This window comes from Panthera pardus, unplaced genomic scaffold (genome assembly GCF_024362965.1).
Source record: "Panthera pardus isolate Hobbes unplaced genomic scaffold, ASM2436296v1 HiC_scaffold_13, whole genome shotgun sequence".
Classification (NCBI taxonomy): Eukaryota; Metazoa; Chordata; class Mammalia; order Carnivora; family Felidae; genus Panthera; species Panthera pardus.
In genome coordinates, this window is record NW_026526688.1 from 38,615,586 (window position 1) to 38,641,847 (window position 26,262).

General features: G+C 37.8%; 1 protein-coding gene across 19 annotated transcripts in view; it reads right to left on the reverse strand.

The window, feature by feature from the left end:
• PSD3 (pleckstrin and Sec7 domain containing 3) overlaps positions 1 to 26,262 on the reverse strand; it is an 800,398-nt gene that overhangs the window by 67,544 nt on the left and 706,592 nt on the right. For all 19 annotated transcript variants that reach the window (XR_008421602.1, XM_053900975.1, XM_053900974.1 and 16 more), the window contains one exon: positions 3,281 to 3,438. Coding sequence is in view for 18 of the 19 variants with exons in the window: in XM_053900975.1 (XP_053756950.1) it covers positions 3,281 to 3,438 (158 nt within the window). In the remaining variant the exon portion in view is untranslated. The remainder of the gene's footprint in view (positions 1 to 3,280; positions 3,439 to 26,262) is intronic.

Below are 26,262 nucleotides of genomic sequence, written 5' to 3' on the forward strand. Positions count from 1 at the left end.
GGATCCACGTAAGAGTGAAACCATATGGTATCTGTCTTTCTCTGTATGGCTTATTTCACTTAGCATCACACTCTCCAGTTCCATCCACGTTGCTACAAAAGGCCATATTTCATTCTTTCTCATTGCCACGTAGTATTCCATTGTGTATATAAACCACAGTTTCTTTATCCATTCATCAGTTGATGGACATTTAGGCTCTTTCCATAATTTGGCTATTGTTGAGAGTGCTGCTATAAACATTGGGGTACAAGTGCCCCTATGCATCAGTACTCCTGTCTCATTATTGATTTAAAATGTTACATAAAGTCATTTATATTTCTTGGTAATTGATCCTTGATAAAATTTCACTGAGATAAACATTTTCAACAGCAATTACCATAGTAATAAAAGGCCCTGGAACCGATGATCATTACAATATAAGGCTGTGATTATTCCTCAAGGATACAGGAGGGGAAAAAAGCAAAATCACTCGACAATAAATATTAAAACCCTACTTTGTTTGATACTAGACTCAGTCAAACATTAATTTAAAAATTAGCTCCTCTTTCAATCACATAATTCAATTTTAAAATCCAACTGAGGAACAAATTGATAGAATTTAAAAGGAATATAAAAGGGAACAACCACTTGGAAAGCAGCTTTGACAGTTTTCTTGAAAAGTTAACTATATAAATTTATCATACAATCCAGCAGTTCTATTCCTAGGAATACACCCAAGAGAAATAAAAACATATAGGCACAGAAAGATCTACATGTGAATGTTCACAGCAGCACTATTTATTTATTTATTAAATATATGAAATTTATTGTCAAATTGGTTTCCATACAACACCCAGTGCTCATCCCAAAAGATGCCCTCTTTAATACCCATCACCCACCCTCTCCTCCCTCCCACCCCCTATCAACCCTCAGTTTGTTCTCAGTTTTTAAGAGTCTCTTATGCTTTGGCTCTCTCCCACTCTAACCTCTCTCTCTCTCTTTTTTTTCCTTCCCCTCCCCCATGGGTTCCTGTTAAGTTTCTCAGGATCCACAGAAGAGTGAAAACATGTGGTATCTGTCTTTCTCTGTATGGCTTATTTCACTTGGCATAACACTCTCCAGTTCCATCCACGTTGCTACAAAGGGCCATATTTCATTCTTTCTCATTGCCACATAGTACTCCATTGTGTATATAAACCACAGTTTCTTTATCTATTCGTCAGTTGATGGACATTTAGGCTCTTTCCATAATTCGGCTATTGTTGAGAGTGACAGCAGCACTATTTATAAAAGTCAAAAAGGGGAAACAATCCAAATGTCTGTCAACTCATGAATGAATAAAAGAAAAATGTAATATATATCCATACAGTGGAATACTACTCGGTAATAAAGGCATGAAGGGCAGATACATGTTACAACATGGTGAACCCCCAAAACTTTATGGTAAGTGAAAAAAGCCAGATACATTTCATACTATATGTTCCATGTATATGAAAAATCCAGAAAAAGCAATACCATAGAGACACAAAGGAGATTAGTGGTATCCAGGGTTGGTGGTAAAATGGGGGGTGACTACAAAATGGGCATGGAGGATCTCTTTGGGGTGATGAAAGTGTTCCAAACTGGATTGTGGTGATGGTGGCACAATTCTGTAAATTTGCTGAAAATTATTGAATTATGTACTTCACACAAGTGAGATTAATGGTATGTAAAGAACTTTCCAAAAGGATGTTAAAAATCCACCTGAAAGGATGTAGAAATCATCTGATTTCATTAACATACTTTCAACTTTTAACATACTTTTAACTTGTATGTCATATATTTGCAAAGACCAGCACTGACTGGCAGCACTCAATAAATATTTGTGAATTTATAAATGAACGGGAGGATGAGTCAGGACAGATTAAGGTAGACAGAATGTCAGCCCATCTAAAATCATTTCCTTTATGCATTACTCTGAGAAACCACACTAACCTAAGACCACACTAGGTATCAATTCCTCTTTGCACCCCATATGTTTCTATAATCTGATTTCTTTGCCTCTGTTAATTCAATTCATTGATTTCTGCATCACTTCTATCTGAAGTAATTAGAACTTCTTAGTTATCATACTTGGTATTTTACATTAAAAAAATGTTGGGGAACAGAATAATTTGAAGGACTCTGATGACTAATAGCTGTAATTATACATCTGGCTATGAGTCCCTCTGTGGTGCTAAAGCTGTCTTACTCCCATGCTAAAAAAAAATCCTGTGAAACTTGGATTTCCTTACAACTTCCTCCTCACCTGATGTCAGCAATTTCATACCTCCGGAAATTCAACATTCACAAATCACCAGAGTACTTGCTGCTGTTCTTATTTCTTTTTTTGATCTTACATTGCTTTGATCAACAAGTATGCAGATACTTGTGTTCACTATCTTGATGTCAAATTTTAATTCCAATGCCAAATGCAGTCAATTGGTAGTGTTGGGAGTGATTCTGAAGTCAAGCTCAGGTTCTGTGCAAAGCATGAAGAATTAACACTGTCACAGACACTGATGGTGTGTACTCCTATAAAAATTCCTTTTGTAGAGGCTCAGTTCTGAAAATGCAAAGTTTCTCACTTCACAAATCCAGAATTCTCTGTGTGAAAGGCTCCACTTCTAATGTGAAAGTTGTCATGGACCCCTTATTGAACTGGCAATCCATCCTGATTTCTTGCCCACAATATAATTTTATCTTTTTCCTCTAGTTTAATCACAGACTATTAGAGCTCAGGAGGAGAAAGAAGAGAGAGGGAACAAAATGGAAATCTACACTTATTGAACAGTTTCTATATGCCAGGCACTGTATGAAGTACTTTATATATATACTTGATCTCATGTAATTCTCATTAGAACCTTATGAAATAAACATTATCATCTGCACTAATGACAAGCTAAGATTCAAAGCGGTTAAATTACATGCCAGGACGAAGAGCTAGGAAATGGTGATTTGAATCCAGGTCTATTTTACTCTCTGTGTGATAAAACTTACATTGTACAACCCTTGTATTTTATTCATAAAATATTAACTTCTATAGATGGTTTGTGGTTGACTAAAAGTCACAGGGCTGCCTTATAGCAACACAAAAAAACTGAACTTAGAGTTTCTATTTCTGATTCTAGTTTTCTTAGGCATTTGTCCCTCTTGTGTAACCAATTAATGACTTTGAATCCAACATGAAAAATTTCCCCTGAAGATCCTGATTCTATTTCTCAGTACAAAGTGGTGTTACGCAAACTAAAAAGCCAAACCAAATCAAACAAGTGAAACATACTGAGCTTGAAAAAGCAAGACCCTCCAGTCGGCAGTTTTAAGTTTAAGTACATTCGGCTTCTTCTCGTAGTCTATGGCCTTGGATGCCAGCGCATGATGCACACTCACGGCGTTTTTCAAATCCTCTTCAGACAGGGCCTTTTCAGGTTTATATTCATCCTACAGATGGATAGATGGATACAAAGAAAGCTAAGACAAGATCATATTCAGATTTCATCTTCTCTTTTTATGATAAGAAAAAAACCCCTAAAACTAAAAGAAAAACAAATTAGAAAATCCATGAAGGCATGGAAAAAGTGAAATGGTGTAAAAACAGCTCTTTGCTACTTCAGGTACCCATCAAGAGAATTTTACTGATGGTGAAAACCTTGCCATTGTGTTCTTAGCTCTAAAGATACTACATTTTCTTCCTACTTTTTTTTGAGTCTAATATTATCAAAAGAAAAATCAAAAGTAAAATAAAATGATTCCTCCAACGGTTCTTTGAAAGAAAAGAGGGAAAATCAGTTTAATAATCAGGAGAAGGCTTAACCCTATTATAGATATAAAAAGGAAAGTGCCATATGAAGATGCAATTTTATACTTGGGCATGAATTATACACTACAGAATTTATAACGGTTTTCTGTATGGCTTCCCTCCAAACTAACAATAGAAAATCCCAACTAGTAGAATAACAAGACTTTAAAGCAAATTTGATTATTAATATCATATTTTTATGTCTGTAGTTTTTCCAGGTCCAATAGAATAACAAAAGGAACTCAAAATTAATTAAATACAGTAGACACTGCAAAAATGTTTTAGGATATGTTTTCTAGTGTTTAAGGTCTCCTCTTCCCTCTTCCCATATATTGTCAGACATGATGCTAAAAAAACTTGCACGTCTGTAAAGAAAACACATAAGAACATACAGCCCTCTCACCTAATTAGTAGCAAATCCTTAAGGAAGATATTGCCTATTCTCTTCTCACAGCCTGGTTTTACATTTCCAAAAAAACAATTACACATTCTCATTCCTCCTACTTCCTTCCCCCATCCCTGCCACAAATCAAGCAATTCAAATGTACTATTGCTAGTAATTAAAACTGAGTCAGAAATAAACAGCAGCTTTTGTCCTTAATGATCAGTCAGTGACAGTGATGAGAGACAAAGGTAAGGGAAACCTCAAATACACAGTAAATACCAATTGAGAATATAAAGATTACCCAGACTTGTAATATTAAATGATGAAATTTCTTTTCTTTTTAGCTTATGAATACTTTATTTTATGATTTTTTAAATATAATTTATTGTCAAGTTAGCCAGTGTATACAGTGTATACAGAGTGTTCTTGGCTTTGGGAGTAGATTCTATTTTAAGATTGCAACAAGTCTATTTTATTAAGCTTCAGAGATTAAGAACTCCTGTTGACAATGGACAGTTATCTACAGAAGTATGATGAAGAAAGAAAGAAAATAAAAAGAAATCTTAAGTTAAATACAATATATTTACATATATCTATTCTATAATTCCCATTAACGCAGAAAGCTGTAATCTAGTTATGTTTTGGGGTCCTGTCTTTTCTAAATGAGATTTTTATTTTTAGCATTCCAAAAATTCACAAATTTCCTCAGGGAGGTATCAACTAGAGGAAGAGGTCCCCATCAGCCTTAGGATCATGCTACAATAGAACCCTGCATAGCTGACCATCCACTCGATTTAACTTACACTTAAGTCCAGATAGGAATCTGAAGTAGATAAATAATGGGGAGTGGGGATAAAAGACCACGAACAAAATGATCTTCAGAGAATTTATACACTACCTCCATTTCCATACATACTGATCTCTAACACTTGATATTGGAGTATGCACAGAGATCAGCTTAGAAATTTCTATGAACCTTTTTTGATATTCTAGGTCCATGACTTGGCCTAGAATTATCTTAATTCCTTCTCACTAGTTTCTTTTTGATTTAATTTCTTGTTTGGATTTAAGATGATTACTTAGTCCTTTTGTTTTTCCTATATCTTTTTTAATTAAGAAAGAATTTAAGGCTATAATTTTTCTTCTGAGTACAGGTTACACGTAGTTTGAGAATGAAGAGTACTTTTTCATTGTTCTCTAGATAGTTTGCAGTTTTATTTTTTGATCTCTTCTTTGATCTTAGTCATGTCAAAGAGTATGTTTCTTGAGTTTAAAGTTACCTAAGGTTTTAGTTATTTATCATTATATATCTCTACTTTTATTGGCTTGTGACCAGAGATTTTACAGCAGTCTGTAAAACCCATTTTATTTCTTCAAAATTTGTTAAGGGTAATTTGTTAAGGTTTTCAAACCACATTTGACTTTTGTTAATGTTCCATGGACATACAGAAAAAAAAATTATTCTCTGAGGGATGAGTATGCATTAAGAGATAAGTTTATTGATTCAATCCCTCTATATTCCTACACCATTTTTTCTAAATGTTCATCCCATTGAGACAAATATACTGACCTCTCTCTTTCACTATATTGTATTTTAAATTCTATTTGCATTTCTAATAGTTCTTGTTCACATTTTAGTTGCTATGTTTGATGTATTTAGGTTTATGATTGTTATCTTCCTTAAATGATGGGCTATTTATTATTTTAAAATGTTCTTTATCTAGTAGTGCCTAGTTACATAAGATAGAAACTTAAAATGCTCTCTCCCATAAAAATGTTCTATTTCTCTACTAGTAGTCAACATCAACAAGGTAAGATTTTAAAAATCATTTTGCTTCCCTCCCTCCTTCTCATTAATCCTAAACTTTGCTGAAATACTTTATTATGTTTGTTCTGCAATATTATTAAAATTACTTGATATTATGCATTTTCTATTTTAAAAAACCTTACTTTGTACTTATATTACACATTCACTGAGTCTCTCCTTATTCTTTTAGATCTAATTGCTCACTTACTTTCTATCTTTCCTCTATCTTAAAGTGTTTTCTCATCCCTTGGTTATTTTCTCTCCTTTCGAGTATTTTTCTCAGGTGAATGATCTACTGTAGTCTTTATTTCAAAATATCTTTCACTTTCTTTGACAGGTATAGAACTCTTGGTTGCAGTCCCCTTACACTCAGTATCTGTAGATGCTATTCTACTGTCATCTACCTTCCAGTTTTACAAAAGTCCAAAGCTAGTCTGATTCTTTTTTTTTTTTTTTTCCCATTTTACTGTATTTTCTGTTAGGAATCTTATACAGGTTTCTTTTTATCTTTGCTTAACTGACTGAGCCACCCAGGTGCCCCCAGACAATTCTTTCACACATCCATGATAGTCTCTGTTGCATTCTGCCAAATGTTCGCCATTCTCTTCAACACCCCAAGTCATTAAAACTGTGGCTAAGAGCATAGTTGCCTAGAGTTAGAACTGTCTAGGTTCAAATGACTAGTTCTAATATAATACTTAATGTTTTTGTGACCTTAGGTTAATTAAAGTCATTAAGCTTCACTTTCTAAGCTTGAGAAGCAGTGATAATACTTCCCTCATAAAGTGGTAGGATGAAGTTAAATGAGATACTGTTTGTTAAACTCTTAATGTTCACAGCATATAGTAACCACTCAAATTCTAGCTGGTATAATTTTTTTGTTTTTTTTAAATGTTTTATTAATTTTTGAAGGGGAAAGGGGCAGAGGGAGAGGGGGACAGAGGACCTAAAGCAGGCTCTGTGCTGACAGCAGTGAGGCTGATGTGGGGCTTGAACTCACAAACCGTGAGATCATGACCTGAGCCAAAGTCAGATGCTCAACCAACTGAGCCACCCAGGTGCCCCTGGCTGGTATAATTTCTAATAATTTCTTAGTAACAGGGTTGGCCTTATATAAGGTCAAACTTGTAAATATAAAACTTTCTGCTTACTACTCCATAAAAAACAATATTTGGTGACCATTTTTATCTCCTTTCTTTCTGAAACAGAAGAATCCTGTGTTCTCAGATCATCCTCCACATACCTTTCTTAGGAGCTTATTTCATGGATCATTATTTTTCTTCTATATTTTTAATCATTCTCTATCTACTGGCTTCTTCCTCAAAGCCTATAAATATATTCAAAGTCTCTCTTATTATTGTAAGATAATTTTTTCTTCTAAATACTGCTTTCTCCTCTGGTATCACCTCTTTTCTTTTACGTATGATAAGTTAGTTGTTTCTATGTATTTCCAGTTTATCCTTTAACCCACTGCAATTTGGAATCCATTTCTACATTTTACTAAAACCGCTCTGGCAAAGGTCATCAATGACCACTTAATTGAAAATTTCGAGAAATTATTGTTAGTTCTTACCATATGGCACCCAAGGAATTCAACAAAATTCTTGAAATTCTTCCTTTGCTTATGTTACAATACACTCCTTGTTTCTCTCCTACCTCTCTGAGCAGTGTTTTGCTATCTCCTCTTTCAACTATCCTCCAGATGTCAGTTCTGCCACTGTCTTTCATCTCTTCTCATTCCATAAATACCACAAGGGATGATTACAACTGCTCTTATCAGTTAAACTCCCACCTATATCATGATGTCTAACAAAGTGCTGTAGGTTGAATGAGAAACATAAGACCAATTGATAGCTATTAATGAATGACTTCAACCGTAAAACTTGGAGCAATGTAAATATTCTTAGGAAATATTGTCTGTGCTGATATTTTATTTATTTATTTTTTAAATGTTTACTTATTTTGAGAGAGTGCAAGCATATGCAAATGGGGGAGGGGCAGAGACAGAGGGAGAGAGAGCATCCCACGCAGGCTCCATGCTCTCAGCACAGAGCCTGATGCAAGGCTCAATACCATGCACCATGAGATCATGACCTGAGTTGAAATCAAGAATTGAACACTTAACCGACTGAGGCACCCAGGCACCCCTGCTGATATTTTCCTTTAAAACCAAGCCTGAAGGATGACATCCTTAGACTGCTATAAAAGTGCAAGAAATTTTAAAATGCAACATTTATTATAGTCCTATGTAAAAGCTAACAGTAATCATCAATGTAGGACAACTGCACCATTGTGGCTGAACAGGACTCTATTCCAGGGCAGTTTCTAAACTCTGAGATACACTGCCAGTTTACCTTACATTGGAAGTAAAATATTGCACAGGACAGAAATGGAAGGCAAGATCCATAGTGAGGATGGAACCGAAGTCTAGGAATCTTAAGTCTTACAAACTTCTGTTTTTCTAGTTGGTACTAATATCATTTTACTATGAAAAAAAATAAGGAAAAATAGGAGAGGATCAAGATAATGGAGTAGGAAGATCCTGAGCTCACCCCTTCCATGAACATACCAAAAGCTATAACTATATATAGAACTACTATCTCTGAGAAGAAACTGAAGAAAAGCAGAACAGATCATTTACAACTAAGGATATAAAGAAAACAAACAAACAAAATGTCCACAAAGAGTTCGGTAGGAGGGGTGGAGATGCTGTCTAGTTAGGAACCATACCTTTGGTTCAGTGACCCACAGAGAAAGGGATTTCAGAATCAAAGAGGGCCCTCCCTGAGGAAGGAGGGTTCCAAGCCACACATTGAGCTCCATAGCCCAGGGGATCTGTACTGGAAAGATAATCACCCATAATGTCTGCTTTGAAAATCATTTGGAGTTTAGGTCTGGGATAGCCAGAAGAAAATAGGAAGCTGTTACTTTAAAAGGTGCACACACAACTCACTTGCTCCAAATCCTAGCACACAGTCAGCAGTTTTCAAAGTACCTCGGTTAAACTGAGGAGATCTATTAACTAATTTTAGCATGTGTGAGAGAGGCAGGGATCTGTCAGAGGAACATTCTCTAAGAATGGAAGGGCTGGCAAGAACCATTTCTGACACTCTCCATCTACTATGCTAACACCCTTCACCCAGTGCTAACATTCACCTGTGGACTTGCACTGCCAAACTGCCTCCCCCAGCCCAGCACTCCTCCTAGGTGGCTCCCTGCCCCACCAAACATGCTGGTGGCCTCACCAGCACCAGTGAGCCGCATCCCCAACCCAGGGAGACTGCACGCCAGAGCATCTACAACAGTCATAGCTTAGCTCACATCCAGCTGTACCAGAGAGCTGTCCTGCCCATCAACACTCCTACAGCTGTCATAGCCACGCCTCTAAGCTAGCTGTGCTGGGGCCAACCCAGCACACCAGCATGCTTGCAGCAGTCACAGCCAGGATGCCTAGTCAGATGGGCTGGGGGTCAACCCCATTTGCCAGCATGCCCATAGCAGTCATAGCCAAGCCTCATAGACAGCCATGCTGAGTCCTGTATAACAGTGAGTCTGTGCCAGTCATGACTCAGCCATAAGAGGAGTGTTCACACTGCCAACACAAGGGCTTGGGTGACCAAGATTTGCTCTACTGGACCCCATAGGACACCTTCTGCATAAGACTACTCCTTCAAAACTTGGAGATGTAACTGATCTATGCAAGATACAGAAACAAACAAAGTTATACAAAATTAAGAGACAGAGGAATATATTTCAAATGAAAGAACAAGACAAAACCCAAGAAGAAGAACTAAATGAATCAGAGATAAACAATCTAACAGATAACGAGTTTAAAGTGATGGTCATAAAGATGCTCACTGAAATTAGGAAAAGAATGGATAAACACAGTAAGAACTTCAACAAAGAGAAAATATAAAAAACCAATCAGAGCTGAAGAATATAATAACTAAAATGAAAAATACACTAGAAGGAATCAACAGCAGCAGATTAAATGAAGCAGAAAAATGGATCAATGATTTGGAATATAGGTAACAGAAATCATGTAACTGAAACAGTCACAAGAAAAATGAACTTTAAGAAAAGGATAATTTAAGGGACCCATGAAACAACATCTAATATACTAAGATTCATATTAAAAGGGTCCCAGAAGGAGAAGTGAAAAAGGAACAGCAACACTATTTGAAGAAATAATAGGTGAAAATTACCTTAACCTGGAGAATGAAACAGATATCCAAGTCCAGGAAGCAGAGAACCTCAAAAAAGATGAACCCAAAAAGGCCCATTCCAATACACATAATATAGTGTCAACAGGTAAAGAGAGAACCTTAAAAGCAGGAAAATAAAAACAACCAGTTATATTCAAGAGAATCCCCATACAATGACCAGCAGGTTTTTCAGAAGTAACGTTACAGTCCAGAGGGGAGTGGCACAATATATTCAAAGTATTGAAAGGAAAAACTTACAACCAAGAATCTTTCATCTGGCAAGGTTATCACTCAGAATAGGAGACAGAAGTAAGGTGTTTCCCAGAAAACCAAAGCTGAAAAAGTTGATCAATATCAAACTAGTCTTACAAGAATTATTAAAGGGACTTCTTTAGCAGAAAAGAAAAGGACATAACTAGAAAAAATAAGAAGGAAACAATCTTACTGCTAAAGATCAATATAGTAAAGGTAGTGGATCAAATATTAACATAGCTAGTTTGAAGGTTAAAAGACAAAAGTAGGAAAATCATCTAGACCTAAAGCAATTAGTCTAGGGATAAAAAATAATAAGATGTAAAATACGACATCAAAAATATAAAATGTGTTGGGGGGGATGGGAGGATGTAGTGCTTTTCCACTGCACTGGAACTTCAGCCATCTGCAACTTAGAATAGTTTGCTATATATAGAATGCTATTTACGAACCTTATGGTAACCACAAACCAAAAACCTGTAATAGATACAAAAAAATAAATAAATAAATAAGGAGAAAGGAATACAAACACCAAGAAAAATCACAAAATCCAACAGACAATGGCCAGAGAAAGGAACAGAGAAGAACTACAAAAACAAACAGAAAACAACAAACAAAATGACAATAAGTACATATTTATCAATAATTACTTTACATGTAAATGGACTAAATGCTCCAATAAAAAAGACACAGGGTGGCTGAATGGATTAAAAAACAAGATACTAATCCAACTGCCTAGGAGGCCTGAGGGCAGGAAGAGGGCAGGGAGAGCAGTGCCATTGGGTTGGCTGCCCTGAGGTAGGAGCTAGGCTCCCTGGCCTTGGCACCAGGGTTGGACTTGGTAGGGACTGTTTGGGATACCACTGGGGCTTGCTTGTAAGGTTGCTTTAGGGATGAAATTATAAGAAAAAAACTGGGAAACAACAACAACAAGAAACACTTACAGGCTAAAGAAAATAGAGAAGAAAAACATGACTGGAAGCAAATGTGTTGTGAAAACACAACAGTTCAAAACAATTGTATGCAACAAAGAAGTTCTAATAAAAAAGTTTACAGTGATGTAGGTCCACTTCAAAAAACAAGAAAAGTCTCAAATGAATAATCTAACATTATACCTGAAGGAACTAGAAAAAGAAGAACAAAGCCCATAGGTCATAGAAGGAAGGAAATAATAAAGGTCAATGTGGAAATAAATGAAATAGAAAGTAAAAAAAGAAAAAAAAACAATAGAAAAGATCAATGAAACTAAAGGCAGTTCTCTGAAAAGAAATACTAAGTTGAAAAACTCTGAGCCAGACTCATGAAGAGAAAAAACAGCCCAAATCAATAAAATCAGAAATGAGAGAAGTTGTAACTTATACCACAGAAACACAAAGGATCGTAACAGACTACTATGAAAAATTACGTGCGAATAAAGGGGACAACCTAGGATAAATTCCTAGAAACATACAATATTTCAAGACTGAATCAAGAAGAAACAGAAAATGTGAACAGACCAATTACTAGTAATAGCATTGAACCAGTAATAGAAAAATTCATCTCGAACAAAACTTTAGGACCAGATGGCTTCAGAGGTAAATTCTATAAAACATTTAAGAAGAGTTAATAACTATCCTCGAACTGTTCCAAAAAACTGAAGAATAAAGAACACTTTGAAAGTTTTACTTTTATGAGGTCAACATAACCTAAAAACAAAACAAAAGACAACACAGAAAGAGACAATTACAGGCCAATATGTCTGATGAACATAGATGCAAATACCCTCAACAAAATAGTAGTAAACTGAATTCAGCAATACATTAAAAGGAACATACATAATGATCAAGAGGGATTTATTCCAGGATTGCAAGGATCTTTCAGTCTTAGCAAATTAATCATCATGATACACCATATTAATAAAAAGAGGATAAAAATCAAATTATCATCTCAATAGATGCAGAGAAAGCATTGATACAATTCAATATCTCTTTATGATAAAAACTCTCAACAAACTGGTATAGAGGGTATAGAGGGTACATACCTCGACATAATAAAGTCCATATATGAAAAACCTATAGCTAATTTCAGAGCCAATGATAAAAAACTAAAAGCTTTTCCTCAAAAATCAGAAACAGGGATGCTCACTCCTGTCACTTTCATTCAATATAATATCAGGAGACCTAGGAGACCCAGTCATGATAATAAGGAAAAAAAAAAAAAGAACATCCAAATTGGTAAAGAAGAGGTAAATGTCTCCATTTGCAGATGACACGATAGTATATATAGAAAATCCTAAACACTCAACCAAAAACTATTAGAACTAGAATAAATTTGAGGGAGGAGTTAAGATAGTGGATAAATGGGACCCTGGGCATTTCTTGTCCTTCAAACACAGCTGGATAGAGGTCAGATCACTTGGGACACCCAGGAAAAAGATCTGAAGACTGGCAGAAGGATCTCCACCATTGGATGGAGACAGTGTGGCAGGTGTGAGGTGTATGGAAGAGAACTTGGGGAGAGAAAAACAGAGGATGCTGTGGAGTGGGAGAAAGATAGAGGGGTTTAGAGAGTGCGGTATTGGGTTTGCACAAGAGGACAATCTCTCTGGATCATGGGGGAGTGAGAGGTACTAAGTGTAGTAAGTTTTTGTTTTTGTTTTTTGCAAACAGCATTTGGAGCACAAACTCTGGAGGTTTAGGAAGTATATGATTTTCTCCTAAGCAGAGCTGTGGCATGTGCTTCTGAGGAGGGGAGAGCTGGCCTGGGAGTGCAGAACATGGTATAAGGATCTCCAGGGCTTTCACTGATGGGGGACAAAGGTGCACACACAGGACAGAAAACTTGGTTGCTGCTTTTCACTGTGCTACACCATAGATTCTGAGTATTGTGTAGGTGGGGGACTGTTTTTCTGGGACAAAGGACATCAGACACAATGTGGAGAAATTCTATTCTGGAGGAGGGGGGTGAATCCACACAGTGCTGGGTCCTCTAGACTTTGAGTTTTGAAACCCAGCCACACACCAAATAAAAAATGCAGGAGAGCTGTGGCACAAGACACACTGACTATCCTCACTATTGTGTAAGGGCTTCCTGAACAGTGGGGCTGTAAGATCCCATCCACAGACTAGAGAGTGGGTAGTGCCATTTTCCCTCTCAATACCAACATGGTGGGACTTCAAGAACAGAGTGGCCCTCAGTGGAGGTGGGACCCATTTACATCAAACCTCACCCCTCTGTGCCTGCAACTGCTTATTTACTAGGGCAGAACTAACTTAGAATGAGTAGAGAAGGCCACTCCTCTAGAACACCAGCACAGCAGCACCCTGAATGCACCAGTGTACTGAAAATAGAGTGCTTCAGAACATCTTCTGGCGGAAATAGGACCAAGGCTTATTTTTTTCTTCTTCCTTTTTTTCCTGTTGGAATCAGGGTTATAATTGTTTGTTTGTTTGTTTTTTCATTTCCTTCTCTTTTTTGGTGATCCAAATCCTGTTGGATTGTTTTGTTTTGTTTTGGTTGTCTTGAGAATTCTGGCTTTTTGATTCCTTGTTTTTTTTTTTCATTCTTTTTCTCTTTTTTTTGAATTAGGCTTGTTTCTTCTTCTTTTTCTTCAAGCTTATTTTGACAAACAAATCAAAGCACACCTGGTTAAAGGTCCAAATGCTCCACACTGCAAGCAAGGAGGAGCTCTGTAGAGGACTGATCAATGGGAAAGAGCAGCCAAAATGCAACAGCAGAGTGCACACAGCATACACCAGAAATACTTCTGTTTCTTCCCTGGACAGTATATGATCCTATTTGATTATAGCAGTACTCCCCGGTGTAGGAAATATAACAAGATTTCAAAACATTTAAAATACAGAAATGTAGCCAAAATGACAAGGCAGAGGAATCCTTCTCAAAAGAAAAGTCAAGAAGAAATCACAGCCAGGGTCTTGATGAAAAGACATATAAGGAATATATCTGAACAATTTAGAACAACAGTCATAAGACTATGACCTGAGCTTGAAAAAAGCATAGAAGACACCAGAAAAACCCTACTACAGGGATCAAAGACCTAAAAATTAGTCAGGCTGAAATAAAAAATGCTATAACTGAGATGAAAAACTGACTGAATATAGTCACAACAAGGACTGAAGAATCAGAGGACAGAATAGGTGATATAGAAGATGAAATTATGGAAAATAATGAAGCTGAAGAGGCAAAAAACAAAACAAAACAAAACCACCATTAGATCACAGAGACAGGGAACTCAGCGATTCTGTCAAACAACAATCTGTATCATATGCCTCCCAGAAGAAAACAGCAAGAAAAGGGGATAGAAAGTTTATTTGAACAATTATAGCTGAGAACTTCCCTAACCTGGAGAAGGAAACAGAAATTCAAGGCTAAGAGACACAGAGAACTCTCCTAAAATTGACAAAAACAGGTCAACACCACTACATATCATACTGAGACTTGCAAAACACAGATATAAAGAGAATTCTGAAAGCAGCTAGGGCCAAAGTGTCTTTAACCTACAAGGGTAGACACATGAGGTTAGCAGCAGACTTGTCCACTGAAACTTGGCAGGTCAGAAGGGAGTGGCAGGAAATATTCAATACACTGAATAGGAAAAATATGCAGCCAAGAATTTTTCATTCAGCAAAGCTCTCATTTAGAATAGAAGGAAACATAAAGAGTTTCCCAGAAAAACAAAAACTAAAGGAGTTTATGAACACAAAAACCAGCATTGTAAGAAATTTTAAGGGGGAGTCCTTGAGTGGAGACTAGAAAGGACCAGAGAACATTATGAGAAACACCAACACTACAGATAAAACAATGGCACTGAATTCATATCTTTCAATAATCACTGTGAATGTAAATGGATTAAATACTCCCATTGAAAGACATAGGGCATCAAAGATGGCGGAACAGCATGGAAGTCTTTTTTCCATTTTGCTTTCATGAAAACAGCCAGATCAACACTAAACCATCCTGCACACCTAGAAAACTGATTTGAAGATTAACACAAAAATGTACACAACCTGAACCACAGAACTCAGGAGGTACATGGTGTAGAGAGGTGAACTGGGGGACAGAGAAACTGCAGAGTGCAGGGAGCTGTTTTTGCTTGTGAAGAGAGGATGGAGATGAGGGGAGAGCACAGAAAAACACCCCCCCCCCACAAAAGCAACTGGAGAAAAAGTAGAAAAGGAAATAGTGACAGGGACTGAACTAAAAAGGGAGAAAGAAGAAAGTAGAGGGTTTAAATTTCATTAAGGCTCTATAAACAGGGGGAGCACAGAGTCTAAAACTCCACAGCTCGATTCCTGGTGGTGCTCTGGTGGGAAGGATGAATCCCCAGGAGCATAGAGTTAGGTCTGAGGGCCACATGGGAAAGGTGGTTTCCCTGCTGGAAGGACATCTGGTAGAGGCTATGCAGTCACCCCACAGGCATAGGTCCCAGCAGACGCCAGGAAACAACCACATTTGCTGGTGCTGGGACAAGGACATTAAAGGTGAAGCTTGGTGCCAGACATATGTTGTGATTTTCCATATCCCTAAAATGCTGCTACATGATTGTGAACTTTTTCTGGGGCAGAATGGCACCCAGCCACAGTCTCTGGGCATTGGCAGCAGCACGGTCCTGTGAATGTTCCTGGGTGTGGCTGGCACTTGGCCATTACTTGGTGAGACCCTCCCCCAGAAGGTCTGAGTGGGTTAAAGCCACAGTCCCTCAGAAGTGAGGTTTTGGGAAACACAGCCGCATCTGAGATAAAACTCAGGAGGGAGGTGCTGCCTGGCAACATGATGGCCTGGTCATGGACCGTGTAAAAGCAGGGAGTGGATGGAAGCCAGAGACAAAGGGCGAGTGTGTGATTGTTAATCAGGGAGAACAGAGTTCCGATACTAGAGACTGAGTGGATGACGTGATTTTCATCCTTCCCATGCATGTGCATACATACCTACAAGCGCCAGAACAACTCACCCCAGTAAACTAAGCAGCACCAACTAATAGAGAATGGAGCCATTATGCTAAGCCCCACCCAACTGGGCCAACCTCGCTCTTCAGGAACACCAAAAGTCTCTCCCCCCGCTTAGTTAATGGACTATAGAGTGTTCACAGTTTGACTTCTAGGGGAAAATGATGTAATTCCAATCGTATTTCGGTCAGTTTGCTGGTCTATCTATTCAATTTTTTTCTTCTGTTCTTTTCTTGAATACACAAAAAATTTACTTTTATTTTCAATTTTTATTAAATATATTTTTGTTTTTTTCTACTACATTTTTCACTTTTTTGTAAATTTTTGTAAATTTTGTAAATTTTTGCAAATTTTTCAAATGATTTCTTTTTTCTTTTTCTTTTCTTATCTTGCCCTTTTTATGTAATCTATCAAGCTCCTTTCAACAACCAGATGAAAAATACACACAGGATTTAGCATCATTTGTTTGATTTCGTTGGGTGTTGTTTTTATTTTTTTTAATTTTAACTTTTTTTTTACTTTATTCCTTTTCTACCTTCAAAACTATGAGATGAAGGAATTCACCCCAAAAGAAAGGGAAGGAAGAAACGACAGCCAGGCACTTAATCAACACAGATACAAGCAAAATGTCTGAACCAGAATTTAGAAGCATGATAATAAGAATACTAGCTGGAGTCTAAAATAGATTAGAATCCCTTTCTGTGGAGACAGAAGTAAAAGGCAGTCATGATGAAATAAAAAAATGCTATAACTGAGCTGCAGTCTCGAATGCCTGCCACGGCAGGAAGAATGGATGAGGCAGAGCAGTGAATCAGCGAGAGGACAAACTTATGGAGAGCAATGAAACAGAAAAAAAGAGGGAGACTAAGGCATAAGAGCATGACTTAAGAATTAGAGAACTCAGTGACTCATTAAAAAGGAACATCACAATCATAGGGGTCCCAGAAGATGAAGACATAGAAAAAGGGGTAGAAGGGTTATGTGAGCAAATCATAGCAGAAAAACTTCCCAACCTGGGGAAAGACACAGACATGAAAATCCAAGAAGCACAGAGAACTCCCGTTAGCTTCAACAAAAACCGACCATCAGTAAGGCATATCATAGTCAAATTCACAAAATCCTCAGGGATGGAAAGAATCATGAAAGCAGCAAGGGAAAAAAAAGTCCTTAATCTACAATGGAAGACAGATCAGGTTTGCAGCAGACCTATCCACAGAAACTTGGCAGGCCAGAAAGGAGTGACAGGATATAGTCAATATGCTGAATCAGAAAAATATGCATCCAAGAATTCTTTATCCAGCAAGACTGTCATTCAAAAGAGGAGATTAAAAGTTTCCCAGACAAACAAAAATTAAAGGAGTTTGTGACTACTAAGCCAGTCCTGCAAGAAATTTTAAGGGGGACTCTCTGAGGGCAGAAAAGACGATAAAGAAAAAAAAAAGACCAAAAGCAACAAACACTAGAAAAGATCAGAGAACACTACCAGAAACTCAAACTCTACAGTTAACTTAATGGCAACAAATCGATATCTTTCAGTACTGACTCTAAACGTCAATGGACTAAACTCTCCAAAGAAAAGATATAGGGTAAAAGAATGGATAAGAAAACAAGATTCATCCATATGCTCTTTACAAGAGACCCATTTCAGACATAAAGACACCTTCAGATTGAAAGTAACAGGATGGAGAACCATCTATTATGCTAAATGGTCACCAAAAGAAAGCTGGAATAGCCATACTTATATCAGACAATCTAGACTTTAAAATAAAGACTGTAACAAGAGATAAAGAAGGGTATTATATAATAATTAAGGGGTCTATCCACCAAGAAGACCTAACAATTGTAAACATTACACTCCAAATGTGGGAGTACCCAAATATATAAATCAATTAATCACAAACATAAACAAGCTCATTGATAATAATACCATAATAGTAGGGGACTTCAACACCCCACTTACAACAATGGACAGATCATCTAAACAGAAAATCAACAAAGAAACAATGGATTTGAATGACACACTCGACCAGATGGACTTAAAACATATTCAGAATATTTCATCCTAAAGCAGTGGAATAGACATTTTTCTCCAGTGCACATGGATGGTTCTCCAGAATAGATCACATACTGGGAAACAATCTGCCCTCAACAAATAGAAACAGATTGAGATCATACCGTGCATATTTTCAGACCACAATGCTATGAAACTTGAAATCAACCACAAGAAAAAACTTGGAAAGGTAACATACTTGGAGACTAAAGAACATCCTAGTAAAGAATGAATGGGCTAACCAAAAATTAAAGAGGAAAATAAAAAGTGCATGGAAGCCAATGAAAATGATAACACCATAGCCCAAAACCTCTGGGACACAGCCAATGCATCATAAGAGGGAAATATATAGCCATTCAGGCCTTCCTAAATAAGGAAGAAAGGTCTCAGATACAAAACCTAACCTTACACCTTAAAGAGCTGGAAAAAGAACAGCAAATAAAACTCAAAACAGCACAAGGAAGGAAATGATAAAGACTAGAGCAGAAATTAATGCTATCGAAACCAAACAAAAACAAAAACAAAAACAAAAACAAAAGCAAAACACAATAGAGCAGGTCAATGAAACCAGAAGCTGGTTCTTTGAAAGAATTAACAAAATGGATAAACCACTAGCCAGTTTGATCAAGAAGAAAAAGGAAAGGACCCAAATAAATAAAATCAAGAATGAAACAGAAGAGATAACAACTAACACAGCAGAAATACAAGCAATAATAAGAGAATATTCCCAGCAATTATACGCAAATAAAAAGGGCAATCTGGAAGAAATGGACAAATTCCTAGAAACATAGAAACTACCAAAACTGAAACAGGAAGAAATGGAAAATCTGAACAGAGCCATAACCAATAAAGGAATAGAATTAGTAATCATTGATCTGCTCTACAGTTTTTTATATTCTATATTGTTTATTTCTGCTCTGATCTTTATTATTTCTCTTCTTCTGCTGGGTTTAGGCTGTCTTTGCTGTTTTGCTTCTATTTTCTTTAGGTGTGCTGTTAGATTTTGTATTTGGGATTTTTTTTGTTTCTTGAGATAGGCCTGGATTGCAATGTATTTTCCTCTCAGGACTGCCTTCGCTGCGTCCCAAAGCGTTTGGATTGTTGTATTTTCATTTTCGTTTGTTTCCATATATGTTTTAATTTCTTCTCTAATTGCCTGGTTGGCCCATTCATTCTTTAGTAGGGTGTTCTTTAACCTCCATGCTTTTGGAGGTTTTCCAGACTTTTTCCTGTGGTTGATTTCAAGCTTCATAGCATTATGGTCTGAAAGTATGCATGGTATGATTTCAATTCTTATATACTTATGAAGGGCTGTTTTGTGACCCAGTATGTGATCTATCTTGGAGAATGTTCCATGTGCACTCAAGAAGAAAGTATATTCTGTTGCTTTGGGATGCAGAGTTCTAAATATATCTGTCAAGTCCATTTGATCCAATGTATCATTCAGGGCCCTTGTTTCTTTATTGACCATGGGTCTAGATGATCTATCCATTTCTGTAAGAGAAGTGTTAAAGTCCCCTGCAATTACCACATTCTTATCAATAAGGTTGCTTATGTTTGTGAGTAATTGTTTTATATATTGGGGGGCTCCTGTATTCGGCGCATAGACACTTATAATCGTTAGCTCTTCCTTATGGATAGACCCTGTAATGATTATATAATGCCCTTCTTCATCTCTTGTTACAGCCTTTAATTTGAAGTCTAGTTTGTCTGATATAAGTATGGCTACTCCAGCTTTCTTTTGACTTCCAGTGGCATGATAAATAGTTCTCCATCCTCTCACTCTCAATCTGAAGGTGTCCTCAGGTCTAAAATGAGTCTCTTGTAGACAGCAAATAGATGGGTCTTGTTTTTTTATCCATTCTGATACCCTATGTCTTTTGGTTGGCACATTTAGTCCATTTACATTCAGTGTTATTATTGAAAGATATGGGTTTAGAGTCATTGTGATGTCCGTAGGTTTCATGCTTGTAGCGATGTCTCTGGTACTTTGTCTCACAGGATCCCCCTTAGGATCTCTTGTAGGACTGGTTTAGTGGTGACGAATTCCTTCAGTTTTTGTTTGTTTGGGAAGACCTTTATCTCTCCTTCTATTCTAAATGACAGACTTGCTGGATAAAGGATTCTCGGCTGCATATTTTTTCTGTTCATCACATTGAAGATCTCCTGTCATTCCTTTCTGGCCTGCCAAGTTTCAGTAGAGAGATCAGTCACGAGTCTTATAGGTCTCCCTTTATATGTTAGAGCACGTTTATCTCTAGCTGCTTTCAGAATTTTCTCTTTATCCTTGTATTTTGCCAGTTTCACTATGATATGTCGTGCAGAAGCTCGATTCAAGTTACCTCTGAAGGGAGTTCTCTGTGCCTCTTGGATTTCAATGCCTTTTTCCTTCCCCAGATCCAGGAAGTTCTCAGCTATTATTTCTTCAAGTACACCTTCAGCACCTTTCCCTCTCTCTTCCTCCTCTGGAATACCAATTATGTGTAGATTATTTCTCTTTAGTGCATCACTTAGTTCTCTAATTTTGCCCTCATACTCCTGGATTTTTTTTTATCTCTTTTTCCCAGCTTCTTCTTTTTCCATAATTTTATCTTCTAGTTCACCTATTCTCTCCTCTGCCTCTTCAATCTGAGCCGTGGTTGTCTGCATTTTATTTTGCAGCTCATTGATAGCATTTATTAGCTCCTCCTGGCTGTTCCTTAGTCCCTTGATCTCTGTAGCAATAGATTCTCTGCTGTCCTTTATACTGTTTTCAAGCCCAGCGATTAATTTTATGACTATTATTCTAAATTCACTTTCTGTTATATTGTTTAAATCGTTTTTGATCAGTTCATTAGCGGTTGTTATTTCCTGGACGTTTTTCTGAGGGGAATTCTTCTGTTTCGTCATTTTGGATAGTCCCTGGAGTGGTGCGGAACTGCGGGGCACTTCCCCTGTGCTGTCTTGAATAACTTGCATTGGTGGGTAGGGCCGCAGTCAGACCTGATGTCTGCCCCCAGCCCACCGCTGGGGCCACAGTCAGACTGGTGTGTGTCTTCTCTTCCCCTCTCCTAGGGGCGGGATTCACTGTGGGGTGGCATGGCCCATCTGGGCTACTTGCACACTGCCAGACTTGTGGTGCTGGGGATCTGGCGTATTAGCTGGGGTGGATTGGCAAGGTGCACAGGGGTGGAAGGGGCAGGCTCAGCTCGCTTTTCCTTCGGAGATCCGCTTCGGGAGGGGCCCTGCGGCACCGGGAGGGAGTCAGACCCGAAGGAAGGATGGATCTGCAGAAGCACAGCGCTGGGTGTTTGCAGGGTGCAAACAAGTTCCCTGGCAGGAACCGGTTCCCTTTGGGATTTTGTCTGGGGGATGGGCGAGGGAGATGGCGCTGGCGAGTGCCTTTGTTCCCTGCCAAGCTGCGCTCTGTCGTCTGGGGCTCAACAACTCTCCCTCCCATTGTCCTCCAGCCCTCCCATTCTCTGAGCAGAGCTGTTAACTTATAACCTTCCAGATGTCAAATCCCGCTTGCTGTCACAACACACTCTGTCCGGCCCCTCCGCTTTTGCAAGCCAGACTCGGGGGCTCTGCTTGGCCGTGGGCCACCCCTCCGCCCCAGCTCCCTCCCGCCAGTCTGTGGAGCGCACACTGCCTCTCCGCCCTTCCTACCCTCTTCTGTGGGCCTCATCTGCGCTTGGCTCCGGAGACTCTGTTCTGCTAGTCTTCTGGCTGTTCTCTGGGTTATTTAGGCAGGTGTAGGTGTAATCTAAGTGATCAGCAGGACGCACGGTGAGCCCAGCGTCCTCCTATGCTGCCATCTTCCCAGGATCTAGAATTAGTAATCAAAAAGCTCCCAAAAAACAAGACTCCCAGGTCAGATGGTTTTCCAGGGGAATTCTACCAAACATTAAGGAAGAGTTAACACCTATTCTCTTGAAAGAGCTGTTCCAAAAAATAGAAATGGAAGGAAAACCTCAAAACTCTTTCTATGAAGCCAGCATTACTTTGATTCCAAAACCAGACAGAGACCCCACTAAAAAGCAGAACTATAGACCAATTTCTCTGATGAACATGGATGCAAAAATTCTCAACAAGATATTAGCCAACTGGCTCCAACAACACATTAAAAAAATTATTCACCACGACCAAGGGGGATTTATACCTGGGATGCAGGGCTAATTCAATATCTACAAAACAATCAATATGATTGATCACATCAATAAAAGAGAGGACAAGAAACACATGATCCTCTCAATAGGTGCAGAGATAGCATTTGACAAAATACAGCATCCTTCCTTGATAAAAACCCTCAAGAAAGTAGGGATAGAAGGATCATACCTCGAGATCATAAAGGCTATATATGAAAGACCCAATGCTAATATCATCCTCAATGGGGAAACACTGAGAGCTTTCTCCCTAAGGTCGGGAACAAGACAGGGATGTCCACTCTCGCCACTGTTATTTAACATAGTATTGGAAGTCCTAGCCTCAGCAATCAGACAATACAAAGAAATAAAAGGCATCCATATCAGCCAGGGGGAAGTCAAACTTTCACTCTTCGCAGATGACATGATACTCTATATGGAAAACGCAAAAGATTCCATTAAAAAACTGCTAGAACTCATCAGTGAAAGCAGCAAAGTTGCAGGATATAAAATCAATGCACAGGTTGCATTCCTATGCACCAATAATGAAGCAACAGAAAGAGAAATCAAGGAATTGATCCCATGTATAATTGCACCAAAACCCATAAAACACCTAGGAATAGATTTAACCAAAGAGGTGAAAAATCTATACACTGAAAAGCATATAAAGCTTATGAAAGAAATTGAAGAAGAAAGAAAAAAATGGAAAAAAGATTCCATGCTCCTGGATAGGAAGAACAAATATTGTTCAAATGTCAATACTACCCAAAGCAATGCAATCCCTATCAAAATAACACCAGCATTCTTCACAGAGCTAGAACAAACAATGTATGGAATCAGAAAAGACCCCGAAGAATCAAAGCAATCTTGAAAAAGAAAACCAAAGCAGGAGGCATCACAACCCCGGACTTCAAGCTGTATTACAAAGCTGTAATCATCAAGACAGTATGGCAGTGGCACAAAAACAGACACGGTCAATGGAACATATTAGAGAATCCAGAAATGGACCCACAAACGTATGGCCAACTAATCTTTGACAAAGCAAGAAAGAATATCCAATGGAATAAAGGCAGTCGGCTCACAAGTGGTGCTGGGAAAACTGGACAGTGACATGCAGAAGAATGACCCCGGTCCACTTTCTTACACCATACACAAAAATAAACTCAAAATGGTTGAGAGACCTAAATGTAAGACAAGGAGCCATCAAAATCCTCGAGGGGAAAGCAGGCAAAAAACCTCTCTGATCTTGGCTGCAGTGACTTCTTACTCATCAAGTCTCCAGAGGCAAGGGAGACAAAAGCAAAAATGAACTACTGGGACCTCATCAAAATAAAAAGCTTCTGCACAGTGAAGGAAACAATCAGCAAAATTAAAAGGCAACCAACGGAATGGGAGAAGATATTTGCAAACAATATATCAGATAAAGGGTTAGTATCCAAAATCTATAAAGAACTTATCAAACTCAATACCCAAAAAAACAAATAATCCAGTGAAGAAATGGGCAAAAGACGTGAACAGACACTTCCCTAAAGAAGACATCCAGATGGCCAACAAACACATGAAAAAGTGCTCAACATCATTCATCATCAGGGAAATACAAATCAAAACCACAATGAGATATCACCTCACACCTATCAGAATGGCTAAAATGAACAACTCAGGCAACAACAGATGTTGGTGAGGATGTGGAGAAAGGATTTCTTTTGCACTGCTAGTGGGAATGCAAAGTAGTGTAGCCACTTTGGAAAACAGTATGAAGTTTCCTGAAAAAAACTAAAAATAGAACTACCCTACAACCAAGCAATTGCACTACTAGATATTTATCCAAGGGACACAGGTATGCTGTTTCGAAGTGGCACATGCACCCCTATGTTTATAGCAGCACTATCAACAATAGCCCAAGTACAGAAAGAGCCCAAATGACCATCAATGGATGAATGGATAAAGAAGATGTGGTGTGTATATATATATATATATATATATATATATATATATATATATATATACACACACACATACAATGGAGTATTACTCAGCAATCAAAAAGAATGAAATCTTGCCATTTGCAAGTAGGTGGATGGAACTAAAGGGTATTATGCCAAGAAAAATTAGATTGAAAATGAAGGGATGGAGAACCATCTATCATGATAATGGATGTGAAAAGAAATGCGGGGTAGACATACTAATATCAAACAAACTAGATTTTAAAATAAAGACTGTAATAAGAGATGAAGAAGGGCATAACATAATTAAGGGATCTATCCATCAAGAGGATCTCACTTTGTAAATATTTATGCCCCCAACATGGAGGAACCCAAATATATAAATCATTTAATGACAAACATAAGGACTCTCATTGATAGTATTACAGTAATAGTAGGAGATTTTAACACCCCAAATATAGCAAGGACAGATCATCTAAACAGAAAATCAACAAGGAAACAAATACTTTCAATGTCACGCTAGACTGGATGGAGTTAATGATATATTCAGATCACTTCATCCTAAAGCAGCAGAATACACATTCTTCTCGAGTGCACATGGAAAATCCTCCAGAATGGATCACATACTGGGTCACAAATCAGCCCTCTACAAGTACAAGAAAGATTGAGATCATACCATGCAAATTTGTGGATCACAACACTATGAAACTTGAAGTCAACCACAAGAAAATATTTGGAAAGCCTTCAAATACATGTAGATTAAAGGATATCCTACTAAAGTATAATGGGTTAATTAAAATTTAAAGAAGAAGTAAAAAAATACAAGGGAGCAAATGAAAATGAAATCATGACAGTCCAAACCCTTTGGGATGCAGCAAAGGGAGTCATAAGAGGAAAGTATATTGCAATTAAAACCTATCTTAAGAATCAAGAAAGCTCCCAAATACCCAGTCTAACCCACACGTAATGGAGCTAGAAAAGGAAAAGCAAGTAAAGCCTAAATCCAGCAGAAGGGAAATAATAAAGATTAGAGAAATAAATGGTATAGAAACATCAAAAAACTAGTAGAACAGATCAATGAAACTAAGAGTTGGTTCTTTGAAAGAATAAACAAAATGATAACCCCCTAGCCAGACTTATCAAAAAGAAAGGGGAGCGGCCCCAAATAGATAAAATCATGAATGAAAGAGGAGAGAGATCACAACTAATACTACAGAAATACAATTACAAGAGAATACTATGAAGAATTATATGCCTACAAATAGGGCAATCCGGAAGAAATGGACAAAAATCCCAGAAATTTACAACTACTAAAACTGAAACAGGAAGAAATATAAAATTTAAACAGACCCTTAACCAGCAAAGAAATTGAATCATTTATTAAAAATCCCCCAAGAAACAAGAGTCCAGTGCCCAACAGCTTCCGAGGAAAATTCTAGCAGACATGTAAAGTAGAGTTAATACGCATTCCTCTCAAATTGTTACAAAAAATAGAAATGAAAGGAAAGCTTACAAACTCACTCTACAAAGCCATCATTACCTTGATTCCAAAAGACCCCACTCAAAAGGAGAATTATAGGCCAATATTCCTGATGAACCTGGATGCAATTACAAGCAAACTGAATTCAACAGTACATTAAAAGAATTATTCACCATGATTAAGTGGGATTTATTCCTGGGCTGCGGAGCTGGTTCAACATTTGCAAATCAATCAAAATGATGTACCACATTAATAAAAGAAGGAATAACAACCAT